At 34.8% G+C, this 25183-nt stretch overlaps 1 protein-coding gene across 6 annotated transcripts in view; it reads right to left on the bottom strand.

Moving 5' to 3' along the window:
- Khdrbs2 (KH RNA binding domain containing, signal transduction associated 2) overlaps window positions 1-25183 on the bottom strand; it is a 616356-nt gene that overhangs the window by 268444 nt on the left and 322729 nt on the right. For all 6 annotated transcript variants that reach the window (XR_007109614.1, XR_007109613.1, XR_007109616.1 and 3 more), the window contains exon 4: window positions 23671-23817. Coding sequence is in view for 2 of the 6 variants with exons in the window: in XM_047559804.1 (XP_047415760.1) it covers window positions 23671-23817 (147 nt within the window). In the remaining 4 variants the exon portion in view is untranslated. The remainder of the gene's footprint in view (window positions 1-23670; window positions 23818-25183) is intronic.

Below are 25183 nucleotides of genomic sequence, written 5' to 3'. Positions count from 1 at the left end.
TACACTTAACTGCAAGGGTTGCAACCATGTCCAGCGTGAATGAGAAAAGGGTCAACTGCCGGAGGATGATGTTGGCTATAAATCAATTACCCATCAACTTATCTAATCAATAAACACACAAAAGTCAATACTCTTTTCAAATGAGAGGGGGCTTGGTGGATTGGGTCATACAAAATCTGACCTCTAACAAGATGGAGTAGCTGTACTCTCCTTTATTTTATAGTCACACAGGTAAAGGGACCTGGACAGGTTGGGGCTTCTTCTGTGATGGACAGGATGGGGTGGAGTTAGGGAGTCCTTTGCTCAGGGAAATTAGCATATAACCAGATGGGCAACCACTCCCACACAGGGGCCACCTATTCCCTGTGATCTGTAACAGTCCCCCATGGCTCCCAGTTCCTGGGAGTCAGGCCTCTGTCCCATGGCTCAACCACATCTGATTCTGCTAAATAAGGATAACTTTTCACCCTGAACTACATTTTCAAATTCAAAACACTAGTACCTCCAACTGTTTTTAGGTCTGATGGGAGTCACTTAGAACCTCACTTTAGACAAAGCAAGTGGCAGTAGTTATTAATTTTTCTCATAATTATTACTATAATCTTTCCTTACCCTCCACTCTTGTTCCCATGTTCTGAGTGTCCTAGTCTCTAGCCCTCCGGGTTCTGACATCTCTGTTCACACCTGAACCAATGCACTCTGTGTACTACTGTTCCATTTATTTTTCTAATACAAGACAAACCAAAACAAGATCCCCTTTGTTTTCAATCCTATGCTAGTTACAGTTTTTGTTTTTTTCTTTCTTTTTGGAACCAGGGATTGAGCCCAGGGTGTTTAACTACTAAGTCACATCCCTAGCTCCTTTTATTTGTTATTTAGGGATGGGGTCTCCCTAAATTGCTGAGGCTGGCTTAGAACTTGTGATCGTCCTGCCTTAGTCTCCAGAGTTGCTGGGATTAGAGGCAAGTACCTCCATGCCCAGTCAGTTTCTGTTTTCTTAACTGAAGACTGCTTGTCTGCAATCCAGTTAGTACAGCCTATTCTTCATTTCCTGCCTCTGCCAGAGTCAAGAGAAGGAGGAGGCTTCCTCCATCTTCAACAATGTAGTTTCCAAACCACTGTTTTCTGTGATCCAGAGGCAAAAAATACCCATACCTTTGGGTAGAAGGTCATCTAGTCACCCTTCTTCCTGTCTTGTCCATAAACTGCCTAGATGCAGGCATTTGTGACTTCAAATTTGGTTTATTCTAACAGATCATTGATACAACCATTCTCCTAGCTCTCACAAACAATTGTCTTTTTTATCTTCTTCTGCAATAACCCACTCTAATGGCAATATTCTTGATTTTGCTTTTGGTAGTAACTGTTTCACCCCTTAAATATTCCATTTATAAAGCATGGGCTTTGTTCACAACTTTATTTGAACCCCATCTTAGAAATTTTTTATTTTTACATTTGTTCTTCTCTAAAATATTACCTTCCATCTGCTATCTCTTCTACCTATTATCTTCTTTTTATTGTATTCCTCCTGTCTTCTGCCTGCCCTGACTTCCTGCTCAGTTGAGCTTTTACCCTATGATCCATAATTCCAACTGTGTTCCCAACAATGCCTTTAATCCCATTTTTTTCCTTATCCCTGGGTCAAAGCAAGCTGACAGTCTCAACTCTGAACTGATTCAGATCTCTGCCTCTCAGCATCTCTGCTTTGCTTGTTGGGCTGGACAGCTAGAGGGACAGAGGACCGTGTACTCCAGCGTCCACAGTGCTACCAGACTCTTAACTGATGCTAATCCAGCCATGTCTGGTCCTTCAGATGTTTTTGGATTTGTCTCATCTCATCTATTGCCCACACTTCAAAAGGTTTTCATATCTCTTCATCTCTTCCACCTCATCACTTACCAGATAACAATACCTTCTACTTCACAGGGAGTTATTAGATAAAATCATTAACGATGCAAAATATTGATTTAGTTAAAAATATAAGGGCATATTCTTAGTTTCCACATCACTTGCCACCTGTATTTATGGGCTGCCTGATGAAAAGAATACTTAAGGCTATATTTAAAACCATCAATAGTTTCTTTAAAGATTTAATCTTAGATGTCAAGAAATTTCAGTTAATGCAAATAGGAAACACTGACTTGTGAAACTTCTTGAATTTAAATTTTATGGATACATCAGACACAAGTAAATCAAGTCTGGTAGCTCTTAATAAAGTCAGAGAATAAATTAAATGTAAAACACACACATTTCAGCCAGATTTCTTTTGGCATTAACAGGCAGTAAAATGATCCACCGCACACTGCCAAGCTGCAGAGTTTTGTAGACCACTTCTGAAATGTAGTATGTAGTTTGTGTCAACCATCTGCTGAAATCTCTTTACTTCCTGTCATTTGGCTCACATGAAATTAAAATATCGATAGAAACAATTTCTTCAGGGAAATTGGAAAAGTTAATAGGAGAGTCAATTAAGGATTTCATGAGATTATGTAGTCTAATTTCTTGATACTTCTACTGTTCTTAATTATATAACAGGACTAAGAATAAAATACAAAATGGAATAGAAAGTCAACTCTGCCAAGTACAAGCAAAACTATGAAGACAGCTCTGGGTTAGGTCAAATGCAGTGTAATATTAGATTCACCACAAAATCCAAGTCTGCACTCAACAGTAGCCATATTAGTAGAAAAGTTCTAATAAAAAGGTAAACATCAGCCCTATCATAAAAGAGTCAACATGTTTAAATGGCACTGTCAGAACTTGTAGGCTCCCTGCCTCAGTGCTCCTATATGACAGCTAGGAATATCTTTTCCTTTCCAATTGACTTAAGATTTGTTTCTGATTTCATTTTTTAAAACATGAATGAATAGAAACCCTTGTCTTAGAAAGCACTATCTTATCAGGATTATTGATGAAATACATGTATAGCTTAGAATTTATGTTTGGTTTCTTGTCCCTGTTGCCAAGTATGTTTATGCACTTCTCAGGCACCAGGTCAGGCTTCATGGATCTCTGGGATTATCTCTAAGGCTCAGAAAGCACCCTCCTTAAAACCCCCTATTAGTGTATTTTCTGTCTGTGCTAAGTAAGCCATAATGCGCAATCTGCTTCCCACCTGGTTATATAGTACCTATTTTTTCCCACTTATTCTAGTAATCTTTCCTGGCTATAAGTGGCCCTCAGCTCCATAAACTATGGGGAACCTTCTGGTCCCTCTGCTCCTAGACTCTGCAGACCTGTCTCTTCTATTGTTACTGAGATAGTGAGCAAGAACTGTCCAATTCCAGAAGAGACTCATGGTATCCTCACTTAAAAATAGGTGCAATTGCTGTAAATAACCAGCAGACTTCAACTAAGTTCTACATCATGGTAAGACAAGAAGTTTGTAACTTGGATGTTTTTAGTTCATCTACAGACTAATTTGTTTATTTGTATTGTCATTAAATTTCCAGAATAAATGTTTTATTTCTTCTGTGAGTTACCAAGAGATAATCTCATTTCAGTCAATATTTTCATACATTTTAAATTGCAATCCATACAAAGTTTTAGATGATGCAAAATGTAAAGTAATGTTCTTAATAGTAACTGACTCCATTATTTGCTAATTGCTATTTCTTGCAGCAAATATCAATTTCTAGAAGAAGAATATATTAATGCAAACATTGGGCATATAATATTGAACTGAATTCTTAGAGATAATCTTTATAATTCTTAAAATAGCCTAACTTTATTATAAGCTAAATTCGGAATCAAAATAACATGGATAAAATTCTACAGGATCTCATTTTTCTTTTTAAAAAAGTGATTTAAATTATAGGTGCTGAATGGAACTGGAGAGCTTTGCAAGTATGTTTTCTAAAGAGAAAAATAAGAAAGAAAGAAAAAAAAAAAAAAACTCAAAGAGAAGTACCATGAATGATAACTTTTATGTCTGGAAAGAATATTATACAGAAAAATAAAACATTTGAAACATGGTTATGGTTTATTTCATAAAAATGTTAAAGCCTAGATGCTTGAATATAATATCGAAACAGATCATAACCATTAAACATCTTCTATGGGTTTATGAAATAATTACAAGTAAGAATACTTAAAATGCTTTCCTAATTTGTATTTGTGAAGCAGTACAGGGGAAAATTGAACCCAATTAGAGTTGGACAATATTATAGTCCACTAACCAATTGTTAATAGCCACAATTATGTATGGTTTGATATTTTTCATAATACTGGGATCAAATAAAGGTAGGATAATTAAGGCAAAAGAAACACTATACCTCAGATCAATAAAAACCTAACTAGCTTACTCTGAGTGGTTTAATAAAATAAGCACAAGAGGTCCTATGTGTAACAATAAGCAACATTTCTCCAGAAATAAAATCCCAAATTCAGTACAGATAAATTATTTGGAGAATTTTAACAAATTTGTAGTATTAAATGGCCAATTTTCCTCCTTATACCTAAGTTCATTTTTGAATGAAAGTATAGACATTTGAAAGCAAATTCTGAGTCAAACATCTTAATTGAAATAAGCTAAAAAAATAATGCATTGGGAGATTCTGGTTCAGTGAAAGACAAAATATTCACACACCACAATGTTTCTCCCACTGAAAACAGGAAACAGTTGTTCGAAAACTTTAAAAAGTAAACAGCATCATGAGGACTTGGGAAGAAGACCATGATCTGGAATGGCATTGGCAGTTGGTAGGTGTACCACAGTTTACTCTTCATTTGTTCTCTGGCCTCAACTCGACTTTGTACACTACTTGGAAGTGAGCATTATCATGGATAAAGAGAAGACTAAAAAATTTTCCCTGTGACTTCCCAAGAAAGTGAACATTATTATTACCTATGACAAGAGCCCTACAAAAAGTTTTCATGCAGTGAGTGATTGGTCCAAACAATAAACTTTTATTCATTGATTCCTCCAAAAAATATTTACTGAATGCTTATTATGGCCAGGAATTTTTCTTTTCGATGGTGATAGTCAATGAATAAAATAGTTCACTGGATTGTACTATCTACTAAGGGGAGACAGATCATAAACAATAGGCCTAAGAGTTAAGCACATTCATAGGATGGCTTAGAATAGGTGAGGAGGGCTTTGTTAAAAAATAAGAATATAAGAAGGTAAGGGGAATGAAGAGTGCTGGGAGAAAGAGCAAGACATTTTAAGTAGGGCTGTTGGGAAGGACTCATGGTATCTGCCCTGAGATTTTAAAATCTCTGAGGCAGTCTACAGTGCTGAATCAAGGTGGGTGGAGGAGGGTATTCATGTAGGGGAACAGAATACCCAAACACCCTTAGTAAGGGGAGAGCCCCTTTTACTCAAGGTAGAGTGAGATGGTTAGAGTGACTGGAGAAAAGAAAAGAGGAAAAGTGCAGGACATCAGGTCAGAAAGAAGACGTGGGGTGAGAAAATCATATAGACCTTCAAAGGCCATAGACAGTCTTTAGCTTTTACTCAGCACAAAGCTGAGAGACACTGTGGGGTATTGAGTACAGGATCGATATGATCCAGTTTATATTTTAAAAGTGATCCTTCTAATACATGTGTTGAAATAGACTATGTGGAGACCAGTGTGCAACAGCACATTTTATAAGGCCATCACATAAAACTTTGCTTTAGTAGGAAAATGGGATCACACAAATATGTGTGGTATGCGTGTGTGTGTGTGTGTGTGTGTGTGTGTGTGTGTGTGTGGGCATGCACACTCTTTACAGAGATCCTATAGGGACCTGTGTTCCATAAGAAATACTCTAGAAAATAAAATTCATGAATTCTTCATGTTCTAGAGGCAAGTATATCTTACAGGTAATCTTCAATAAGCATTATGTCTCACAACTAAACTTTGATAGAAATTGAGCAGCTGAGAGTGATTTTATAATCTCTGGCAGGATCTGAAGGGCAGGTCTATTGTGTTGCCAATCAAAAGTATAACCATATGCTTTGAAAAAAATTGGTTTTTACACTAACACAAGACTAGTTTTGGTTATCATTGACTTACAGAAGTGATAGTGATGATTAATGGCAGCAAAATAAATAAGGACTCTGCTTAGGATGCTTCCCTGGGAAGAAGGAAATATGACCACTCCTCTTGAACAACTTGTGATGAAAGAGTAACTATGGTGTATTTGTCAGATTTTCATTGTTGTGACCAAAATACCTGACATAATCGACTGAAAGGAGGAAAAGTGTATTTTGGCTCACAATTTCAGAGGTTTCAGTCCATGGTCAGCTAGCTCTATTGCTTTGGGCCTGATGTGAACTAGAACATCATGGCTGAAGGGCATGGCAGAGGAAAGCTGCTCAGTTTATGACAGAAGGAAGTAGAGGCAGGGAGAAAGGATCCAGGGACAAGAAATGTTCCCATCGCTTTCCAAAAGCCCCACCTCTGAATGTTGCCCTGTTGGAAACCAAGCCTTCAACACAGAGATATGAGATGAGCCTCTGGGGAACATTTCATAACCAAAACATAACATATGGGTATATTAAGATCGTTCTCAGGAAATAATTGTTCTAGTATATGGACAGAATAGCATGCATGACCCAATTCTGTGCTCCACTATAGTGGTTTCCAATCCAAGGGAAGATCATAAGGGGTCAGATTTTAATTTTGTGAGAGGGATGAAGGTTTTGCAAAGGTGTTTATTTTTTATACTTGTATGTGAAATTTATCTTACAACTGATATTAAAAGTACAATTATTACATTATTGATGGTACACTAATTTTTCCAAAAGTAGAACTGGGTATGGATCAGTGGTAGAGTGTATAGTAAGTATACATAAGGCCCTGGGTTTGATTTTTGGCACCACACAAGACAACTATTAAAATTTCCAATATTAAACATCTTTAAAATTTGGGGAACTCTTTTTATAGTAGAAGATATTTGCTAAATTAACTATTTTCATTATTGGCTTTCGTCTTTGCTTTCTGACAAAAATTACATAGCAATGACACTAATCTAGACCAGGTAAATCTTAGACTGTAAAAGTGAAGTATCACATCAATTTTAAAAAAATCAGATAGGCAGTTGATATCTCCCTGTCTCTTGATGTGGAATATTAGCTCTGGAATAAAGAATTTGTATTTTAAATGTGATATCAAATGTATGAATACGTCTCTATTTGGAGGCAAGTATGATTAAAGAGAAATGACTCTCAATATTAAGGATGTTGATAGATCATTCTAGGCTTATTTTTCACAAAGGTAACAACAGATTGGTTAGTTTTCACACTCCACTTGAGTTGGTTACTATAAGCCAGTGAAATAAAACATGGGGATAAATACAGTTGCAGGAGCATGGCACTGACACACATGCCTGCCTAGCAGACAATATTCCTCATTGATTTGGCTAACTAAGGTGATGTTCTCAGCAGAGCTGAAGTCATGGTTTAAAATAATCATCATTTATGGCTCTTAGTCATATGGGACATGCTGTGAAGACATGAACAATGCATTTTAGTAACTGAAGAGCACACCTGAAAATACAGACATTTCAGGGCAAGGTAAATATAACTTTGTTTTAAAAAGTCACTTTTCAAAAACTGAAATCATGCTCTAATATGACATTTTCTAAGATGTATTGAGAAGAAATAAAAAACCTTACTGAACAAAAGGATACTTGCCCAGGGAGATATAGCAAACTGGATTTAAAAAGTTAGTTCAGGGGTTAGAAGTATGGCTCTGCATAGAGCATGTGCTTAGCATGTGCAAGACTCTGGGTTTAACCCCCAGCACCAAAAATCAAACCAAACGAATGAAGAAAAAAACTATTCAACTTCTTTACTTCAGAACATTGTAGAACTTTTAAGGTGGCCATTGGGCTGTGACTCCCTAAAAGGGAAATAACTGAAGGCAGGAATTTCTAAATTTAATTGCCCACAGGAATTTACTCACTTTTTTTTTTCTTTTTCCACAAACCATTACATGGAATGAATGCTCCACAGAAAATTTTGAGAAATGATGCTCAACCCCTATCTAAATATAAGGAAGTTCCCTAATACAGGCTGCAGAATCTTGTGGGTTTCTCTTCATTCACACATTCTGCTATGAAAGCCTGTATATTGTCCCTGACAAATCCAAGTGAAAAGGTTTCCGCTTGATGACCAAAGAAGATAACTTCTGTGATCTATAAATAATTTTTGCTATATTTTGTAAAGTTAGCCCAAGAAAAACATTACTTTTTCTCCTTGACACCTAACTATACAAGATTTTGGATTAAAAAAAAAAAAAGATAACTTTTAAGACTTACCCTGGGCCCTTTTGAATGGTCAATTTCAATTGTTCTCCAGTTGATTTCATGCCAAATAATGAGACGTAAAGATAGACTATAGATTCATAAATGTACTCCTTTCTCTCTGAATATACCACAGTACTAAAATATAGAACCTCCATGTACTGCAGCTCATTACCACATAGATTTGCTCATAAAAAAAAAAAAGAATGAGAATGAAGCTAAAAAAAATCATCACTAATTGTCATATAAAAAAATTAGTGTTACAAAGGGATAGCACTGCTCCTACATGTATCAAATAGGCTGTAGAAGAATTTCTGGCAAATGCAAACATTCAGTTAAACTTCCTAACCTGTACACATTTTAAGAGGCTACTTCTATCAGTCAGTAGTAATTGAGGCTGACAGTGCATGTAGAGGTATCAAGCAGCATGGGGTTTCTAAGTATAATTTAACTCTGATTTCTGATTTTAGGAAACTGTGTTTCATGGGGGAGAAAGGATAGACACATTTGCAAAGAGCATATTCACTGTCAATCGATATTTCTCTCCAGTATATTAGATCTACACTAGTGTACTGATCAAATTTTTTTTTGATTTCTGAAACTAGATTAACTATTTTTGAAAAATAAATATTTATTTCTCCTTGAACGTAACAGCCTATCATAAATTTTCATAATTTGAGTTTTGAATTTTTAAAAGTAACTTTTGATTGATTTAACTAGCTAATATAATTTACAGACATTGGAATATCTAAACAATAAATTAAGCAATCATTGTCTTGTTTTAGCTTCAAGTGATTCCGACATTCAAATCATAACATCAATAACAGATGAATGAGCCAAATAGCAGTAGCAGAAATGTGCTTTAAATGAAAACTACTTAAACAGATTTCCACACAGGTGTTTAGGCAAAAATAGTTTGTCAACAAAAATTTAAAAAAAAAAAAAACCTTTACCAAAGTGTATGTTTTGTTCCATGCACATGTAAACATCTGGATGTCTAGAAATGTTAGATATTTTAATGTTTCACTTTGTAATGGCATTATACCTCTAATTCATGAGTACCCACATTTATTGTACAGATTTATTGATGATTGCACTTGGATGAGTGTAAGCTAAGTTTTCATGCTCTTTGTAAAAGGAAAGAATGATGGTGGCTTCCTAGATAAGTGATGGAAAAAAATTAAGGTGAAATGCTCAAATCTAGTGACAAAAGCCCAAGGGTTGTATGGGGGGGGTGTATTCTGCTCCCTTCTGAGAGGTTTTGGGTTTGTGATGTACCCCAGCTTTCAGTGCTTTTGAAACATTTGCCCCCTACCCCCACCCCCATCAATCATAGCCCTAGCTATATTATGGTTCTGGAAGTACAAAGGACTTGAAAAGATGTTAGTGAGCCCAGATTCCTGAGTGGTACAGGTATGGCCCAGAACCAGGCCTGTCAGGACTTCAGGAGGACATTAGTTTCCCACTCTTACCTGATCTCAAAGTATTTAAGTAGATAACAAAAGTCAAATGTGGTTTAGAGAGATATTTAGTTTTTCAAAACAACGTCACTTCCTGCAGTTTAAACCTCATGTTCAATGCAGACAAATGGTGAGTAAGAAGCAAGGGAGGACTGATATTTTTCAGATTGATGAGATAGGGGATAATAGAAAATCTGATATCCTAAAAACATTCACTCTGGTCACCAACACAGGGTAGTATTTCTTCCATTATGTTTTACTGTTATATTTTTATTCCAAAAGAATTAGAAATAAAAAAATATATGCATATTTATAGATATGGATATTCTGGACTCTGGTAAAATTTTTCCTATTTTGGAGAACAAGTTAGGCATTTCTCATAAAGGAGAGTTGAGAGCAGTGGGATTACAGATAATTTGATGGATAATGTTTAGAGAAACAATTCTGTTGTAAGTGGAAGTTTGAGTGACTACAAAATGTTGATCTCGAATTTAATTGAAAACTTGTAGTTAAGTTTCTTTACTCTTGTTGTATTTTTTTAAAAAATGAGTAACATTTCCTCATTTTACTAATTAAAAAAGAAATTTAATGTCATGAGGCAACAGATATTAAAACTTCATGTTTATTTAGAGTATACAGACCTTTTTTTCCTGCTGCATCAGACCAAGTGTTATGGTTGATACTGGGAGAAAAGAAATCTCAAGATGAAATACATTTTAAATGTAGTATAATTGATACAGCATTTGCATCATGCTTCAAATAAAATTTGGAAGAATTATCCTGTGGAAGGCTAATGAATTACTGTTTGGTGATAAAATTATCTCATTGTAAGATAAAATATTCATTCATTTAAGAAGATTACTAGAAGCCTACTTTTCTATTATAACTATCTTCAGGTAGTTTGAGGCAAAATGACCTGTGCTTTTCAATATAGATCATTTAATTTCTAATATAGAATAAATTTAGCAACTTAATGCAGTTTCAGTCATGCAATTTTATATTTTTTTCTCCCATACTAAGACTTTGATGCTTCTAGTATAAGGCTCCTTAGTCTTAGATCTATAAAAATGTATCCTCTGGACTTTTATGCACAGTGGTAAATGTTCATGTACATTTTTCTGGGCAGAATATCAGGGTTTTCATTTGGCTCTCAAAGTGCATTCCAACTGATCAGTGATTCATGTGAGCATAAGAAGTACTACAGAAAATACAACTTATACAATATGTTAAGAAGGCAAAGTTCTTTCCACTTTAGACAGTGTGACAGCCCAATTCTTAATACTATCACTAGCCACATGCTGTTTAACTGTACTGCATGACTATTCTACTCTGGCTTCATTTTTTTGGAAGGTGAATTTTCAGAGCCCCCAGATTTCATTAAACCGTTGAAATCTGGTGAGAATTGTGGTTGACATTTCATTCTTTTCTGTGCCCCTCCTTATTCTGTATTTAAAGAAAACATCTCCCTAAATGTTAGCATTACTTAAAAATATTCATTTATTCAGACATTCAGAATTTCTATAAATCAAATGAATTTAAACAGTTCTAATGACATGTTTGGGAAATTTATTAAATAATTTATATAATTTATTTATTATATGTATGGGATAGTGTTATGCACCGAAATCTATCAAAATTATATATACTTAAGAAAGATGAATTTTAAAGAAAAATAGGATTTGTGCTATTTTCCTTTAAAATTTAAAATTATTTAGATCCTTTGCCAACTTTACATTGGATTTGAATATTTTTTAAATGTTAAGAGAACATTTTCCTTTTAAAATGTATCCCAATTAAACACATGCATAATTTATCAAAATAAAACACTGAATTCTGTTCAGTTAAAATCATACAAATATAGGAAGACAAAAATTACAATCATGTACCACGTTTAAATTGTTAGTCTTTCCCCTATCCTTAGAGGAAAACATACCTAAATGGGTCACTGAAATTTGAGAGAGAAAAAAGGGAAGACAGAAATGAGGAAGAGAAGAAACTAAATGAAAGACAAACTATTTTATGAGAATAGTGAATAGTATATATGTGAAATTTGATGCAAAAAAATAGATTGATTTGAAAGTGCTTTGAAATGTAAGCCAATTTTCCCACCTGTAGAATTAGAATCAGTAATCACAGATGAACACGAAGACAAGAACAAGAGGCAATGGTGGAACTGTAGCTGACAGGAGAGATCCAAAGGGCCAGGAGGAAAAGAGAGAGGACCTGTGAGAGGAATACAGGTAAACACAGAGAAAACTGGCAAGGAAATCAGGTGGGAAGGAGCCGAGAGGTGAACAGACACACAGAGACAGAGAGATAGGGGTCACTTGAATGTCCAAAATTCTCTTGCCATTCCCTATGCTGCCCTGGACTCACAATCCAGTTCTCTGCAACGCTCTGTGTAACTGTCTCTCCTATCCTTCATATTTCCAGAAGAACACAGTCTGTCTTTATTTCTTTCTCTCCCCCATACCCACCCCACAGAAAATGTGCCACTTCCCTCTGCCCTTTCCAAAATGTGTAAGATACCAGTTAAATCTATATGTATTTTTATAGGTAAGAAGATCCTAAAGCTTCAGAATGGCAATTTCAGATGGGTAGTTTTCTTTTTTTTTTTTTTTTTTAATTCTTGAAGAAAAATAATTTTATTAATAGTTGTATCAGTCCCTCATTCCCATCTGCAGCCTAGCTTCTAATGCATTTTAATGCAGTGTGCTATTAAGCATGGCTACTAACATTGAGAAGGATGATGCTATAACATAAGGAGAAACAGCTACTTTCTGGCAATTCATAATTCCAACATACATTATTTTCATGCTTCTACTCATATCACAGGAGTTCTTCACATACTGCATATCTATGTTCAGAATAACTGTAGAGTCCTTTCACTAAGGGGTAGAATGCATTGGTGCTATGAAAATAAGAAGGTGGAAGCATGAAGGAGGTACCTGAGAGAATAATCACAAAAATATTGTTGAATTTATAAGTATCTAAGAATGTGCAGAAAAAAAAAAAAAAAAAAAACCTGTACCTGCTTTACCACTAAAGCAGGTACAAATACTGACAAATACTTCCTGAGTGATAATCAGGCCATCTCTCCTGTCATCCACACTGATACCTCACTGGTAAAATGAGGGTAAGATTTTACTAGTGTTTTTCAGAGGACCTTCTTTAGAGCTCAATGTCTCTATAAACTCCTTAGGGTATTGGCAAAAAGCGAAATATTGCTGAGCATGGTGGTGCACACCTCTAATCTATGTGGCTAGGGAGGCTGAGGCAGGAGGATTGTGAGTTCAAAGTCAGCCTCCGCAAGGTAGCATGGCCCTAAGCAACTCAGCAAGACTCTGTCTCAAAATAAAACATAAAAAAGGCTGGGGATATGGCTCAGTGGGTAAGCAACCCTGGGTTCAATCTGGTACCAAGAAAATAACAAATAAAGAAACATGATATATTTTCAAGTGTCTTCCCAACATTAATATTTAAACCACCTTAGAAAATTGTCCTGAACTTATTGCTTCTAGCTCTACAATTATATGAATAACTGAACATAAGCATGAAGATAAGAGCTTTTACATAATAAATGTTTCCTGTGATAAAGAGGTCTGAACTTGATGCCAGTGTAGCAAAGTTTCTAAATAATTTTTGGAAACAAGATGATCTTTGTTCAAAGGCTAATAATGCCAGTCATACAGGGGTAAAATGTGTTTTAACATGTTTTGGTTAGAATATCTAACTTCTAGAGGAAGTGTTACTCCCCTTATACCGTAAACTTATGCACTTATTGCTAAATTGTTCATCTTAACAACTCAGTGCACTTCTTTAAATAAAGAATACTTCTTAGACAGTAGGTCTCTTTTGCATTTAGAACTGTGTCTGGTGTAAGGCAATATCCATATCTTATGGGGACTAGTTTACTCAGTGTAGTGTGTATATTTACTGGTTTAAGAAAAGTGATTATATGCATAATACTTGTGGGAGATTCTCCTTTCCCTTTTAAATGATTTTTCCTCTAATTATAGTGTCTATCCTTGCTTAAAAATTGTCTTTATAAAGCTTCTCAAATTCCTCAAATAACAAAAAATTAGAAATTGAAGGAAAGGGCAGAGAGGAGTAAAATATAACTCATCTTGGGAAAATATGCAATAGCAGATGGTGTTTTCTATCCTTTCTGGGTGCCCTTGGTGCCAGACAAGACCAGAAAGACAGGGTAAAATTATTACAAGAATCTGTGAGATCAAAAATTTTGTGACCTAAACAAAGATAAATACCAGTTGGAAAATGTGAAGTCCCAGATGAGAAATGTGGTGGAAACAAATCATGTAGACTCTCTTAAAACTGTAAAATTCTATTAATTTTGTTACAAGAATGCAATTGAAATGTCCATGTGTTAGCAGCTAACCCCTAAAATTATGCACTTCAGAACAAAGAAAATGAAGTGAACAAAGAACATCTGAGACATGGTAGGAATCTAAAAGTAAGCAAGTTTAAAAAAATCAGTATTGACTCATTATATAAACAGAAATGATATGAGTAATTATTTTCTTTATACATGCACAGTGCCATATTTCCCCAGTGATTGAATTATCAAACAAGGCACCATTACCATTCTTATACATCCATTATTCACATTTCAATCCCAAAACAATGTTGTCAAAAAAAAAAAGACATGTCATTGATAGGGGTATCAGTTAAATGAATGCTGAGTCATGTAATAATTTACCATACTTCTATCATTAAAGAACAGTCTCCATTAGTATTTGTATATATTAATTTGACTTTATCTATGTAAAACATACAGAAACATCTAGGTACCTAGATTTTATAAAGACAGATGTTTAGTGAATACAATGCTTTTTCTCTTATAGAATATTGTATTATTTAATTTAAAATATATAATTTCTGATTTGAATAAAATATTCAATACTTTAGAAGCATCATGATATATAATCAATAAAATTTAAAATTTCTGGTACCTACCAAATTACTCTGGTGCTTTTTGCTCCAGGCTAAATACAAAAAGAACTCAGTAAACCAACTTAGTTTTTTGAGGAAGATAGTGACTGAATGCAGGTCCTTTCCCTTTCCTTATTATTCTTATATAACAACGTCTTTTAGGTTCAACAGAGGCTGGGATTCTCAGAAGCCTGCACACATGCTGGGCCTTGGGGTCTTTGGGAGGCCTAGGTAAGAGAAGTGACAGTAAAGGCTTTTTGCTCCCTCTTGGTGGAGTGAGAGCAGAAAGATCAGTACTGGAATATCACAGAATGGTAATGGTAGAGTGAATATTTGGGGGACTTTAGATTACAAAAATTTATACTCTGACCATGTGCAAACTTGACACAGACCATCTAGAGTCTGCCTGTGATCTCTGGCCAGCATGAAGACAGAAGTACCTGAATGGGTAGACTGACAAATCTAGGAGAGTTCAAACAGATTGGAGAAAAAGGATGTGCTTTTTCAGGTTTTTCATCAATATTATATATTTACTTATTGTGTGTGTGTGTGTGTGTGTGTGTGTGCACGCACCTGTGTGGTACTGGGGACTGAATCTACAGCCGCATGCATGCACTTCCACTGAGCTAGAATCTCCAGGCATTTTTATTTTTCATCTTACTTTTAAATTTTGAGACAAGGTCTCTCAACATTGCCCAGGTGGGCCTTAAACTTGCAATCTTCCTGTCTCAGCCTCCCGGGTAGCAGGGATTACAAGTGTGCACCATTGCACCCAGCATAACCATTGATGGCCTCCATGATTCTTCATTTTGAATCTTTGTGGGAAGATTGCTCCATTTTTACTACTATGAAGAACTAGTGCCACTAAAGGTGCCTGAAAAACTAGACCCAAAATCAAGAAGGAAAAACAACACAAGAAAGAACAGCCAGAGAGCAAGAGCCATTGGAAAACCTGCCCAGGGAAATAATGCTACCAGAGAGGACAGATAGAAACCTAAATGGAAAAAACAAAACAAAACAAAACAAAAAAACTGAACACAGAGCTAAGGCAATACAGTTACAGTACTTCCTGAAAGAACAAAATCAAACTAAAAAGTGAGCACAGTATATTCAGGATTTTCCATTTAAACAACTTGGGAGGATGGACAGAGCATAGTCACTGTTATGTCCTGAATGTGTGGCTCAGCAGACTGTGCAGAAGGTATGCCAGACAAAACGGTGAGTTAGAATCAGTAGACAAAGACAAGTGGAAGAAAGGTCCAGGAGATTTTCCATGTGATAGGAGTTACAAAAGAAGAAAACAGGAAATTTAGATAAAAGATAATAGGTAATAGGGAGAAATTTTTCCTGACAGATTAATGCTGCCCAACTGAAGAGGTCATTGATTTCCAGGATGGGCCAATGAGGAGAGGGCCAGAGGTAAGCACATCCCTATCATGAAATTCCAATGGACAAGCCATTAGTAAACAAATGAGTAATTAATATATAGAACAAAACTGATCTGCAACACTGGAAGCAGGAAGATAGTAAAGATCCCTGAGAGGAGACTGCATAGCAGGAGCCTTCAGCTGAAAGGAAGAAACAGTCAATTGAGGATCTGAGGGAACTATTTGAAATGAAGACTCAAACAAAACAAGCAAATCAGATGATTCTAGGACTGTTTTTACAGCATGTCTTACAATTTCACATCATCTCCCAGTCTATGACAATGACCATTCACCAAGCTCTGGGACCAGTCTGAGCTGGTGTGGAGAAGGTGGAAGGAGATTAAGGAGAGGACCATACCCCACTTACCCAATGCTATCCCCCTGCCATATAAATTTCAGCCTAAGACTGGGGCAGAGAGGTAGGGATTAGAATTGGAAATAACTGGTCTTCTTAACACCTGCACTGCCTAAATTGAGACTCTTTAAAGAAATGAGTGGAACTCTATGTAAATTTAATACGTGTTTAGGAATAAGAACAGATGGTTGGGGATGTAACTCAGTGGTAGAGGGCTTGTCTAGCATAGGTGACTCCCTGGGATCAACCCCAGAACTTTTTTTAAAAATGGGAGTGTTACCAAAAATAAAATCAACTCCTGTTTGAACCACATTGGGTACAAAAGTACAAATAATCCAGTTAGCCCTGTCCTTGTGGTGTAAGGCATTGTTGTGTGTATATCATTACATAATACAGAGATGTTGGGCAGAACAAGCAGGAAAGAACAGCAGCAACAATAACAACAAAGAACACAAAGATTAAAGAAGAGATGGAAGATACATTTCTTTGGGAATTCTTCCAAATTCTTTGGATATCTAGTTTAAATACATCCGGAGAAGCCAGTGCATTTTCCATTGTAGCTTGCTGAAAGTAGTTTCAGAGCAGTAAAATGAGATCTGTTAATCAAGGAAGGGCAATTCAAAATAAGCTTACATTGTATCTTAAGTAGCAGCAAATTAGCTGTTTAAAAAGTAAGAACTAAATGGCAGAACAGAATTTGAAGACATATTTCAGAAATATATAATCTTGCAAAAATAATCAGCTTCACAATGTGTTATTTTGTGTAAGTTTTTTGTTGGCATTTTTTACATTTCAGCATGAAATACAATCTTTGACTGTGGGTCATCAGCACCTTCAGGAAGCTATCTCTTCATGCTCACCTCTCCTTTCTCTGTCTTATTGGATAACTGACCCATCTCTATATGGTGGTGGTGTTTGATAGCAATTGCTTTTTCTTGACACTAGAAATGTCATGGTTTGTTGGATCATTCTTGCCCACTCTGTCATCACCATCATCCTCACATAACCACATCATTTTCCAATATGGTCTTTCATTACTGATATTTTTCAAATAATTCTTTCTAATCTTTGTGTTTTGAATTTTGGAAATAGTTTTCTGGTCCTTAAATTTGACAAGCATAGTGGCTAATATAACACAAATTTCTAGGGTCAAGCTTGGCATATTATTTGGTGCTCAGAAATATTTGTTGTACTAATTAGTATAATGTTTTACTTATTTTAAATTATTTACTCAATTAAAATTATATGCTTTCATGAATTCTGATTATTGAGGCACTTTTCTGCCCTGCTTTTTTTGTTTTGTTTTGTTTTTGTTTTTGTTTACCAAATTCTTCAATAACCATGAGTCCATTTTAGCTGCTTCCATCTATCAATGCATTTATGGTCAGTGTAGGCATATGTTTACTATATTCCTATATGCAGGGGCAAATTTAATATAATCTAAAATTTATATTTAATCTTCCTAACTATTTCTCATACTAGAATCTAATAAATTTAAGAAGTGAGAGTCTTGCCTTGAAGAGCAAACCTGACCTTAGGTACAACCAATCTTAAACAACACAGATAACTTCTTAGGAATTCTGCTAATCCTGCATATTATGGACTATTTATCGAATTGCAGAAGCAGATCTTTTCATCATAATATTTGCTAATGGGGAACAAATAATGATCAAGTTGAAATTGAGGTGTAGATAAAAATGGGAAGATGATTCTGGACATATAAAAAGCAAAACAAAAACTCTTGAAAAGAGCAGACTTGGAGACCTCAGAACTCCAGCAACTAGTGAGACCACAGATAATTCACATTATTATAGTCTAACCATGGATTCATAAATTGCCACCATCACTATGCAGTAAGCATTTAATTATCCTTACTGATTGGAAGTTACACACACACACACACACACACACACACACACTTTTTATTCAGGTTTGTAGAAAAATCACATTCAAATGGTTATTTCACTCTTCACTGATTCTTTTATCTGTCTTCCAGGTTATGTCAGTCAGTCAATTAGTAATGCGAAAGAGGTCTTGGATTTCCATAATAATAATACTTATAGTTATTAGATCTGTTATTGGAACTAATAATGATTTTAGTTATGTTCCAAGACATGTGTCTGATTTCCATTATAATTTATCAGATATGAAGAAATGTTCACTATTAGATGATTATAAATTTCTCCAAATAAAATCAGAATATGATCATAGTGCTATAGCAACACAGGAAACATTTTGAGCAAGTAATAATTACATACATTCATGTGGCTTTGTGCTTACTTCCATCAGTTACCACACTATTAGAATATGGTTAATTACAAGAAAGAAAAGGGAATTAATTGGTTTTCAAAAGAGCAATATAAGGGAACTCTTGACAATATTCTAACAACCACAACTGAAGGAGTGATATCCAAGTTATAGATTGTGCTTCCCTCACTGCATTGAACATTTTTTTCAATTCTGTGACTACTCTTTCTCCTGCTTGTAAGATGTCATTGCCCATGCTGAACTCCTGCCATAAGCTAGCCAAGACCTTCCAGGTATTGCCATTTATCACGGTAACTTTGGCTGATAGAATTGTTTTGATACTTCTTTTTTCTATATATTCACCTGCATAAAAGATTGATAAAATTATTACTTTTTATCAAATGATAGCATGAATTTCAGTAGTATATTTTTAGATTTATCCTCTTCCAAAACACTGTTGAAAGATTTTCAGTTCATGAAAATCTAGAAATTCTTCCTAGACTGAAAATATCTGATTTTCTTTTCTACTTTCCTTACAGACACTTATTTTCCTGGGTGACTGCTGTTAGTAATCAGTGTCATTTTCCAATTATAGCATTGGCATTAAAAGAGAAAGTAAAAATGCCTTCTGTTTGCTTTTATCATAAAAAAGAAAAAAATCTTACTTTTCCTCCATATCAAACTCTTGGTAGACTTCCTGTATGTAGTTCTAAAGTCTCATTTATGAAAAAATACTCCCTAATTGTCCCATTTCAAGAATCGTGGCTATCAAGAAGATACACATACAATCTAATGAAGGAAAGAAATAACCTGGAATGATCCATATGTTTTTCTGTGTGGAATTGAATTAAAAGTGTTGTAAATGAGACGAGTAAAGGACATACATACACACGTAAATCTTTACATAGGCATAAATGATCTATCTTTTGCTAAAATTAGATCATTTGAGACTTAAGTCAGGCATGACAGATGCTTTTCAAATTCTGTCAACTCTCATAAGAGTAAATTGCTGTGTAGTTTTGTGTGTTGGGAAGATTAAGAGGTTGGGACAGGATTTAGTGAAAATAAATATTGTGAGTTATTAATTATATGAATAACATAGTTATTGGTAAATATAACAAAGTAATCTATATATTATCTGTTTTAAGCCTAATTTACTGTTTATGCAGAAACTCCTCATCTTTTCTGTGAAAAGATATATAAACACATATTAATGAGAACTTCATTGAATGCTTCGTAATTTCTAATCAGGAGACAATGTATTATATCTCAATCATTAATTCATACTTAAGCAATAGTAAACCTTACTAATTTAGTTTCATTGAAGATGAGTCAGTCATCAGAAAAAATAAAACAGTGCCATTATATTGAGGTAACCTGTTAAGGGGGATTAAAAAGGGAATTTGTATTCAGAGACCCTATAGGTTTTAAAAGGTTCCGTTCAAAAATTGTGGTGTAAATGTCACCCATAAGATACAACTTGTACAACCATATCTTGTAGTAAAGGTGTCTGAAGTATAAAAGAAAGAAATAGTGTAAAACATAACAATGGCAATATTTCTTCACGTCTTTACAACATATACAGGGAAGGGAAGTACACTAATATTATTGACGCATAGGACTTAATATACCTTTTGTCTTTATTCACCACATAATTTATTTAATGGTCCTAATCTGCATTTTAAGACAAATTAACAAATACAAGGAAAACTTTATTATAGTACAACTATTAGATATTTAACACTGGTCATGTTCCAATTAATGACGTCTTATTGCCCTGTCGCTCCATGTTTGATAAGACCTTAGCTTAGTGTCTGCATAGAGATCAGCAGGTTGAGGATTTTCCTCAGGGGAAGAATAATTCTTCAGTCTTTACAATTCATTTAAGTGTTAAAACTGAGTTCGTTTCCAATATCCTAAAGCATTCAGACATTTCACATGGAGTTATAGGTTCTAATGTTGATGGTCTTAGATGAAGAAAACCCCTGGATGCAGGGCAAGTTGTAAATTTTACATAATTTATAAGAGGGAGAAGGTACAAAGTACTACAGAAAGACTACTTTACAGAACAAGATGTCAATGGAATTTCAGAGTCCATTCTGTGTCATTCTAGAATACATCTTATTGGTAATAATTGTTTTAATTCTTTGCCTGTAATGTTTGTAAACGTTAATGTTCAGCTATGCTAGAATTTTATAAACTTTGATATTAAATGTCCAGGAGAAACCTGTAGAGTACAGTGATTTCATATAATGAAAAACTGGCAGTTCATTTTTGCTCCTTGTGGTCCTGGTGATGGCTGAAGGAAACAAATACATGCTTTGCTTTGTGCTGGAGCAGCAAGGCAAATGAGAAAAAGTATCAGGTAGAAGGACTTTTTCTGATGGCAAAATTTATGAACATTAACAGATATTAGTAACCCTCATTACATTTATATTCTAGCATAGAAATCAACAATAAACAAATAAGTAAAACATATACAGAATATCTAAAGATAAGACTCATGAGGAAAATTAAGAGGCCAGGCATGGTGGCACATGCCTATAATCCCTGTGGCTTTGGAGCCTGTGACTGGAGGATTGTGAGTTCAAAACCAGCCTGAACAACTTAAGAGAGGACTTACGCAACTCAATGAGACCTGTCTCTAAAATACAAAAAAGCAAATGTGGCTCAGTGGTTAAGTGCTCCTGGGTTCAATCCCCAGTACCAAAAAAAAAAAAAAAAAAGAAGAGGGTTAGGGCATGAGAGAGAATGTTAACTAGGGTGGGTAGTGATATTGTGAACAAAAAATAATGGAATGGTATGATGGAAGGTAATGGAGGCATCCACTGTAGATTGTGTGGGATTGTGTGGTTGAGGAAGAATTTCTTGACACAGTAACATCTAATCTGACTCCGTAATGATGAAAGACAGACATGTCAATATTTTGGAGAAGAATCTTCAAAGACTTGTTAGTGAGCAGTGGGCCTGGTGTGTTGGATGAACAAAAGTCAGCATGCCTGGAGCACAGTGGCGAGCAACTGAGGTACAGAGATGAAATGACAGGGACAGGCAGTAACCCTGGCCACAGTATGGTTTTCATTCTTCATCAGGATCTGGATATGTGGGATATCTCATTTTGGGGTACCATTCCCCAAACGTGACCCAGACGTTTATATCATTTCATCTGCATCACTCCTGCAGTCTTGGTTGGTCATTCCACCAGTCAAACTGTAAAACTCATATTATGCCAAGCATGGTGCTAAATGATGGGGATTTGGCTTTGACCAAGAGAGATGCCAGCCTTGTCTCATGCGTGCATATCTGATGGAGAAACTATAAAGGAAATGATTACAAGTATCAAGAGGTCTAAGGTCTCAATAAGAGATATGTCATTGATGTTTTTAATAAAGGAAGGTTGACCCAGCCTAAGGCCTGGGTCCAACGTATACACAGCAATGAAATACTAATTTGTCTAACATTTTTTACTCTGAAAAGTTATCCCTAGATTTTCCTATCTACTGTAACAACAAAATAGATTTTGAAGATAATTTATGCAGTGCTTTATAATGTTCTAAGTCTTTTTCATATGCATTATCCTATTTAATATTCACAAAATCTGTGATAGAGGTCAATCAATTATAATTGTCTTCATTTTAAAGATGAATAAGCTGAAGCCCTGGGAATTTAAATGATTTGCCTACAGTTAAGAAATGTGTTAGTAATATAAGCAGCCCTAGCCGTATTGTGTATTATGTATATCACCAAAGGTCTTTTATGAACTAAACACAGTAAAATTTCTCACTCAGTATAACACTAGGCATTTAGTTTGAAGGCAAAAGGAGGAAAGTACACAGCATCCTCATTCTTAAGAAACATGCATCTATTTAGGGAGGTTTGCAGATGAACACCACATAAAAACTTCTTCAGAAATTCTTTGTGCATATGGAGTTAAGGATACTCAATTTGGTATGGGATTATTCTATAATCTTGTCTTGACAAAAGTTAATTTTTAAATTGGACATATAAATAGGTAATGTGGCTAGATCTTGATATTTTTTCATTCTGAAAATTTCCCCAACTTTTTTTCTTTTCCTATTGTCAGAATAACTGCCAATCAATGAATCTTACCATTTCCTCGGAGTTTATTCCTTAGTTTAGAAATCCAGTTTCTTCATCTCACAGATTAATCTTTGCTACTCTCTCTGCAGAAGACTACCGTCCAGACACTCCAGAAAACTTCACTGAGAATTCTCTTCTCATTATCTTATTCCCAGTTCTAAATCTGATGCCAAGATTTCTATTTGAATGACCTCCTCCTAGGATGCTAACTTGTCAACCTTTAGGAAACATCATTCTTTTAACCTTCCTTTATTTCTTATGAAATCAGTAGAGAATTCTAGTCAATTTGCAACTCTGAATTTGCTGCCTTACTAAATGAACATTCTCTCTTGTTCTCAGATAGAGTGATTTTATTTTTCTAATTCTTGCTTGAAGTCAATAAATGCCCGAATATATTAATATTGATCATTTTGTACTACATTTTATAAAAAGACAGCACCTGGCATACTGTCACATAAAAATACACTTGCTATTTCAAAATAATATCAGGGCCTTATTACAAATATCACATCTCTAATCTCTTTTCCCTTCCACTATGCCTATAAGTGCTTTCTCTATTAATTATAACTTGTCAAAAATACATGCCTAGTGATTAAGACACAATAAAAATGTATAACTTCAATTATATATTTGTGCTTACATGTTTATCTTATTCATCATAAGTGTGAAATGATGCATGGTACGTAAAATACTGAAGATGAATAATGTCATCAAACCAGCAGTATGTGACAACATGCCAGGTCCCTTGCTATGTGATTTTATAGGTTTGTAGCAACCCTATGGATAGTGTGCAATATAAGTTTCCTTCTAAAAAGTCAGTGAGGATCAAAGGCACATTTTTAAATAGTAACCAAAAAGAAATATCTTTGTAAAAAATGAAAACACTTACGGGAACCAGGAATTTTTTAATCTCTTCCAGTGCATGACTCATACGTGAATAAGCTTCCCCAGGTGGAGCAAACACTTCAATTAATACATGAAGTTCATCACTCAAGTGGGCATATTTGGCTTCCCCGCTCTTCCTTAATTCTTCTTCCTGTGAAAGAGGTTATTTTTAGAAACACAAATCTACTCATTTTGCATTGATTTAACATTTACTGAGAATGACAAAAGGGTATAATCTAAGCAAATTTTCCATAAGAAGAGAGAAACCCTTTGAGAAATAAAAATATGCTACAAGCCATTTAAAGATTTTTAAAATGATTTTTGAGTGTTTCAATGCTTATAAAATCCCCAGCATAATTATGTATCTACAACAGATTTTAATCAGCTAAATGACAATGCTCAACTTCAGAAAACAAGTCACAGAAATGCCATTAACTACTTCATGCATGTTGCTACATTTTGAAAGGGAAAGGTTGTTTTTTATCTAATGAATACTATTTTGCAGATAATAAGCAGATTATTACCATGTTCTTTAAGAAAACTGAAAACTCTACTTCTTCAGAATTTATAGATTATTTGCTCATGATAAAAGGTACATATGCAAAATCAAGGCTTATCTCCCAGTCCTATTCCCATTGCCAAAGTAATCACTGAGCTTCATACCCTCATGTTTTCTATCATTTGCTGCACTGTTTTGGTCAATAGGAGTATGTTAATATAATGGTGGTTAAACATCAAGTTGGCATTGATTCTGAGAGAGGTATGTAACATTTGATTAACCAACAATACAATTTTCTTGGATAAGATTTTTTTTTTTTTTTGGTTCTGTGCCCAAGACATTTTTGAAACCTGATTAATTCAGTATAAATGTGGAGCAAATCAGCATATTGATAAATGTATTTTGTTCATGTGCACTAAGCATTTTACACATATCATTTCTAATTACAATATCTTACACATATTCACATATTACAGATTAGGAAAAAGAAGACATAGGTAGCTTCAGCAAAGATCAGATTCAAAAAACACAGATTATTGAGCAGTTGGATTTGTATTTTTTGGAATTTCAATGGAGCAAAATTTAGTTAAAAAGTGAACATAAACATTATTAATTAGGTTTACTTTTCTTGTCCTCAACAGTTCTTAGTGAAACAAGCAGCACTTATTTCATTAAATTTCAAACAATAAAAATAAACACATAACTATTTGTTTTATTTGAAGATTAAATGGAAAATTCACATGAATAGACCTAAATAGGATAAACAAAAGCAAATTTGCTATTGATTTCATGTGTCAACTGTGTGCCCCATGCTAATGTGTTATCTGACCAGAAATGTATAATATTTTAAAACATGAAGGATCCATGAAAGAGACAGGAAGATGCTCTGTTCTGTGTGTGTGTGTGTGTATGTGTGTGTGTGTGTGCCCTTCCCTTCGTTCCCCTTTGTCTAATCCAACGAACTTCTATTCTTCTCCTTCCATGCTATGGGTTAGTAGCCACATATCAGAGAGAAGAT

The sequence above is a fragment of the Sciurus carolinensis genome, chromosome 7 (assembly GCF_902686445.1).
Source record: "Sciurus carolinensis chromosome 7, mSciCar1.2, whole genome shotgun sequence".
Taxonomy (NCBI): Eukaryota; Metazoa; Chordata; class Mammalia; order Rodentia; family Sciuridae; genus Sciurus; species Sciurus carolinensis.
The sequence above is the reverse complement of the archived record's forward strand: the minus strand, read 5'-3'. Positions and strand labels throughout refer to the sequence as shown.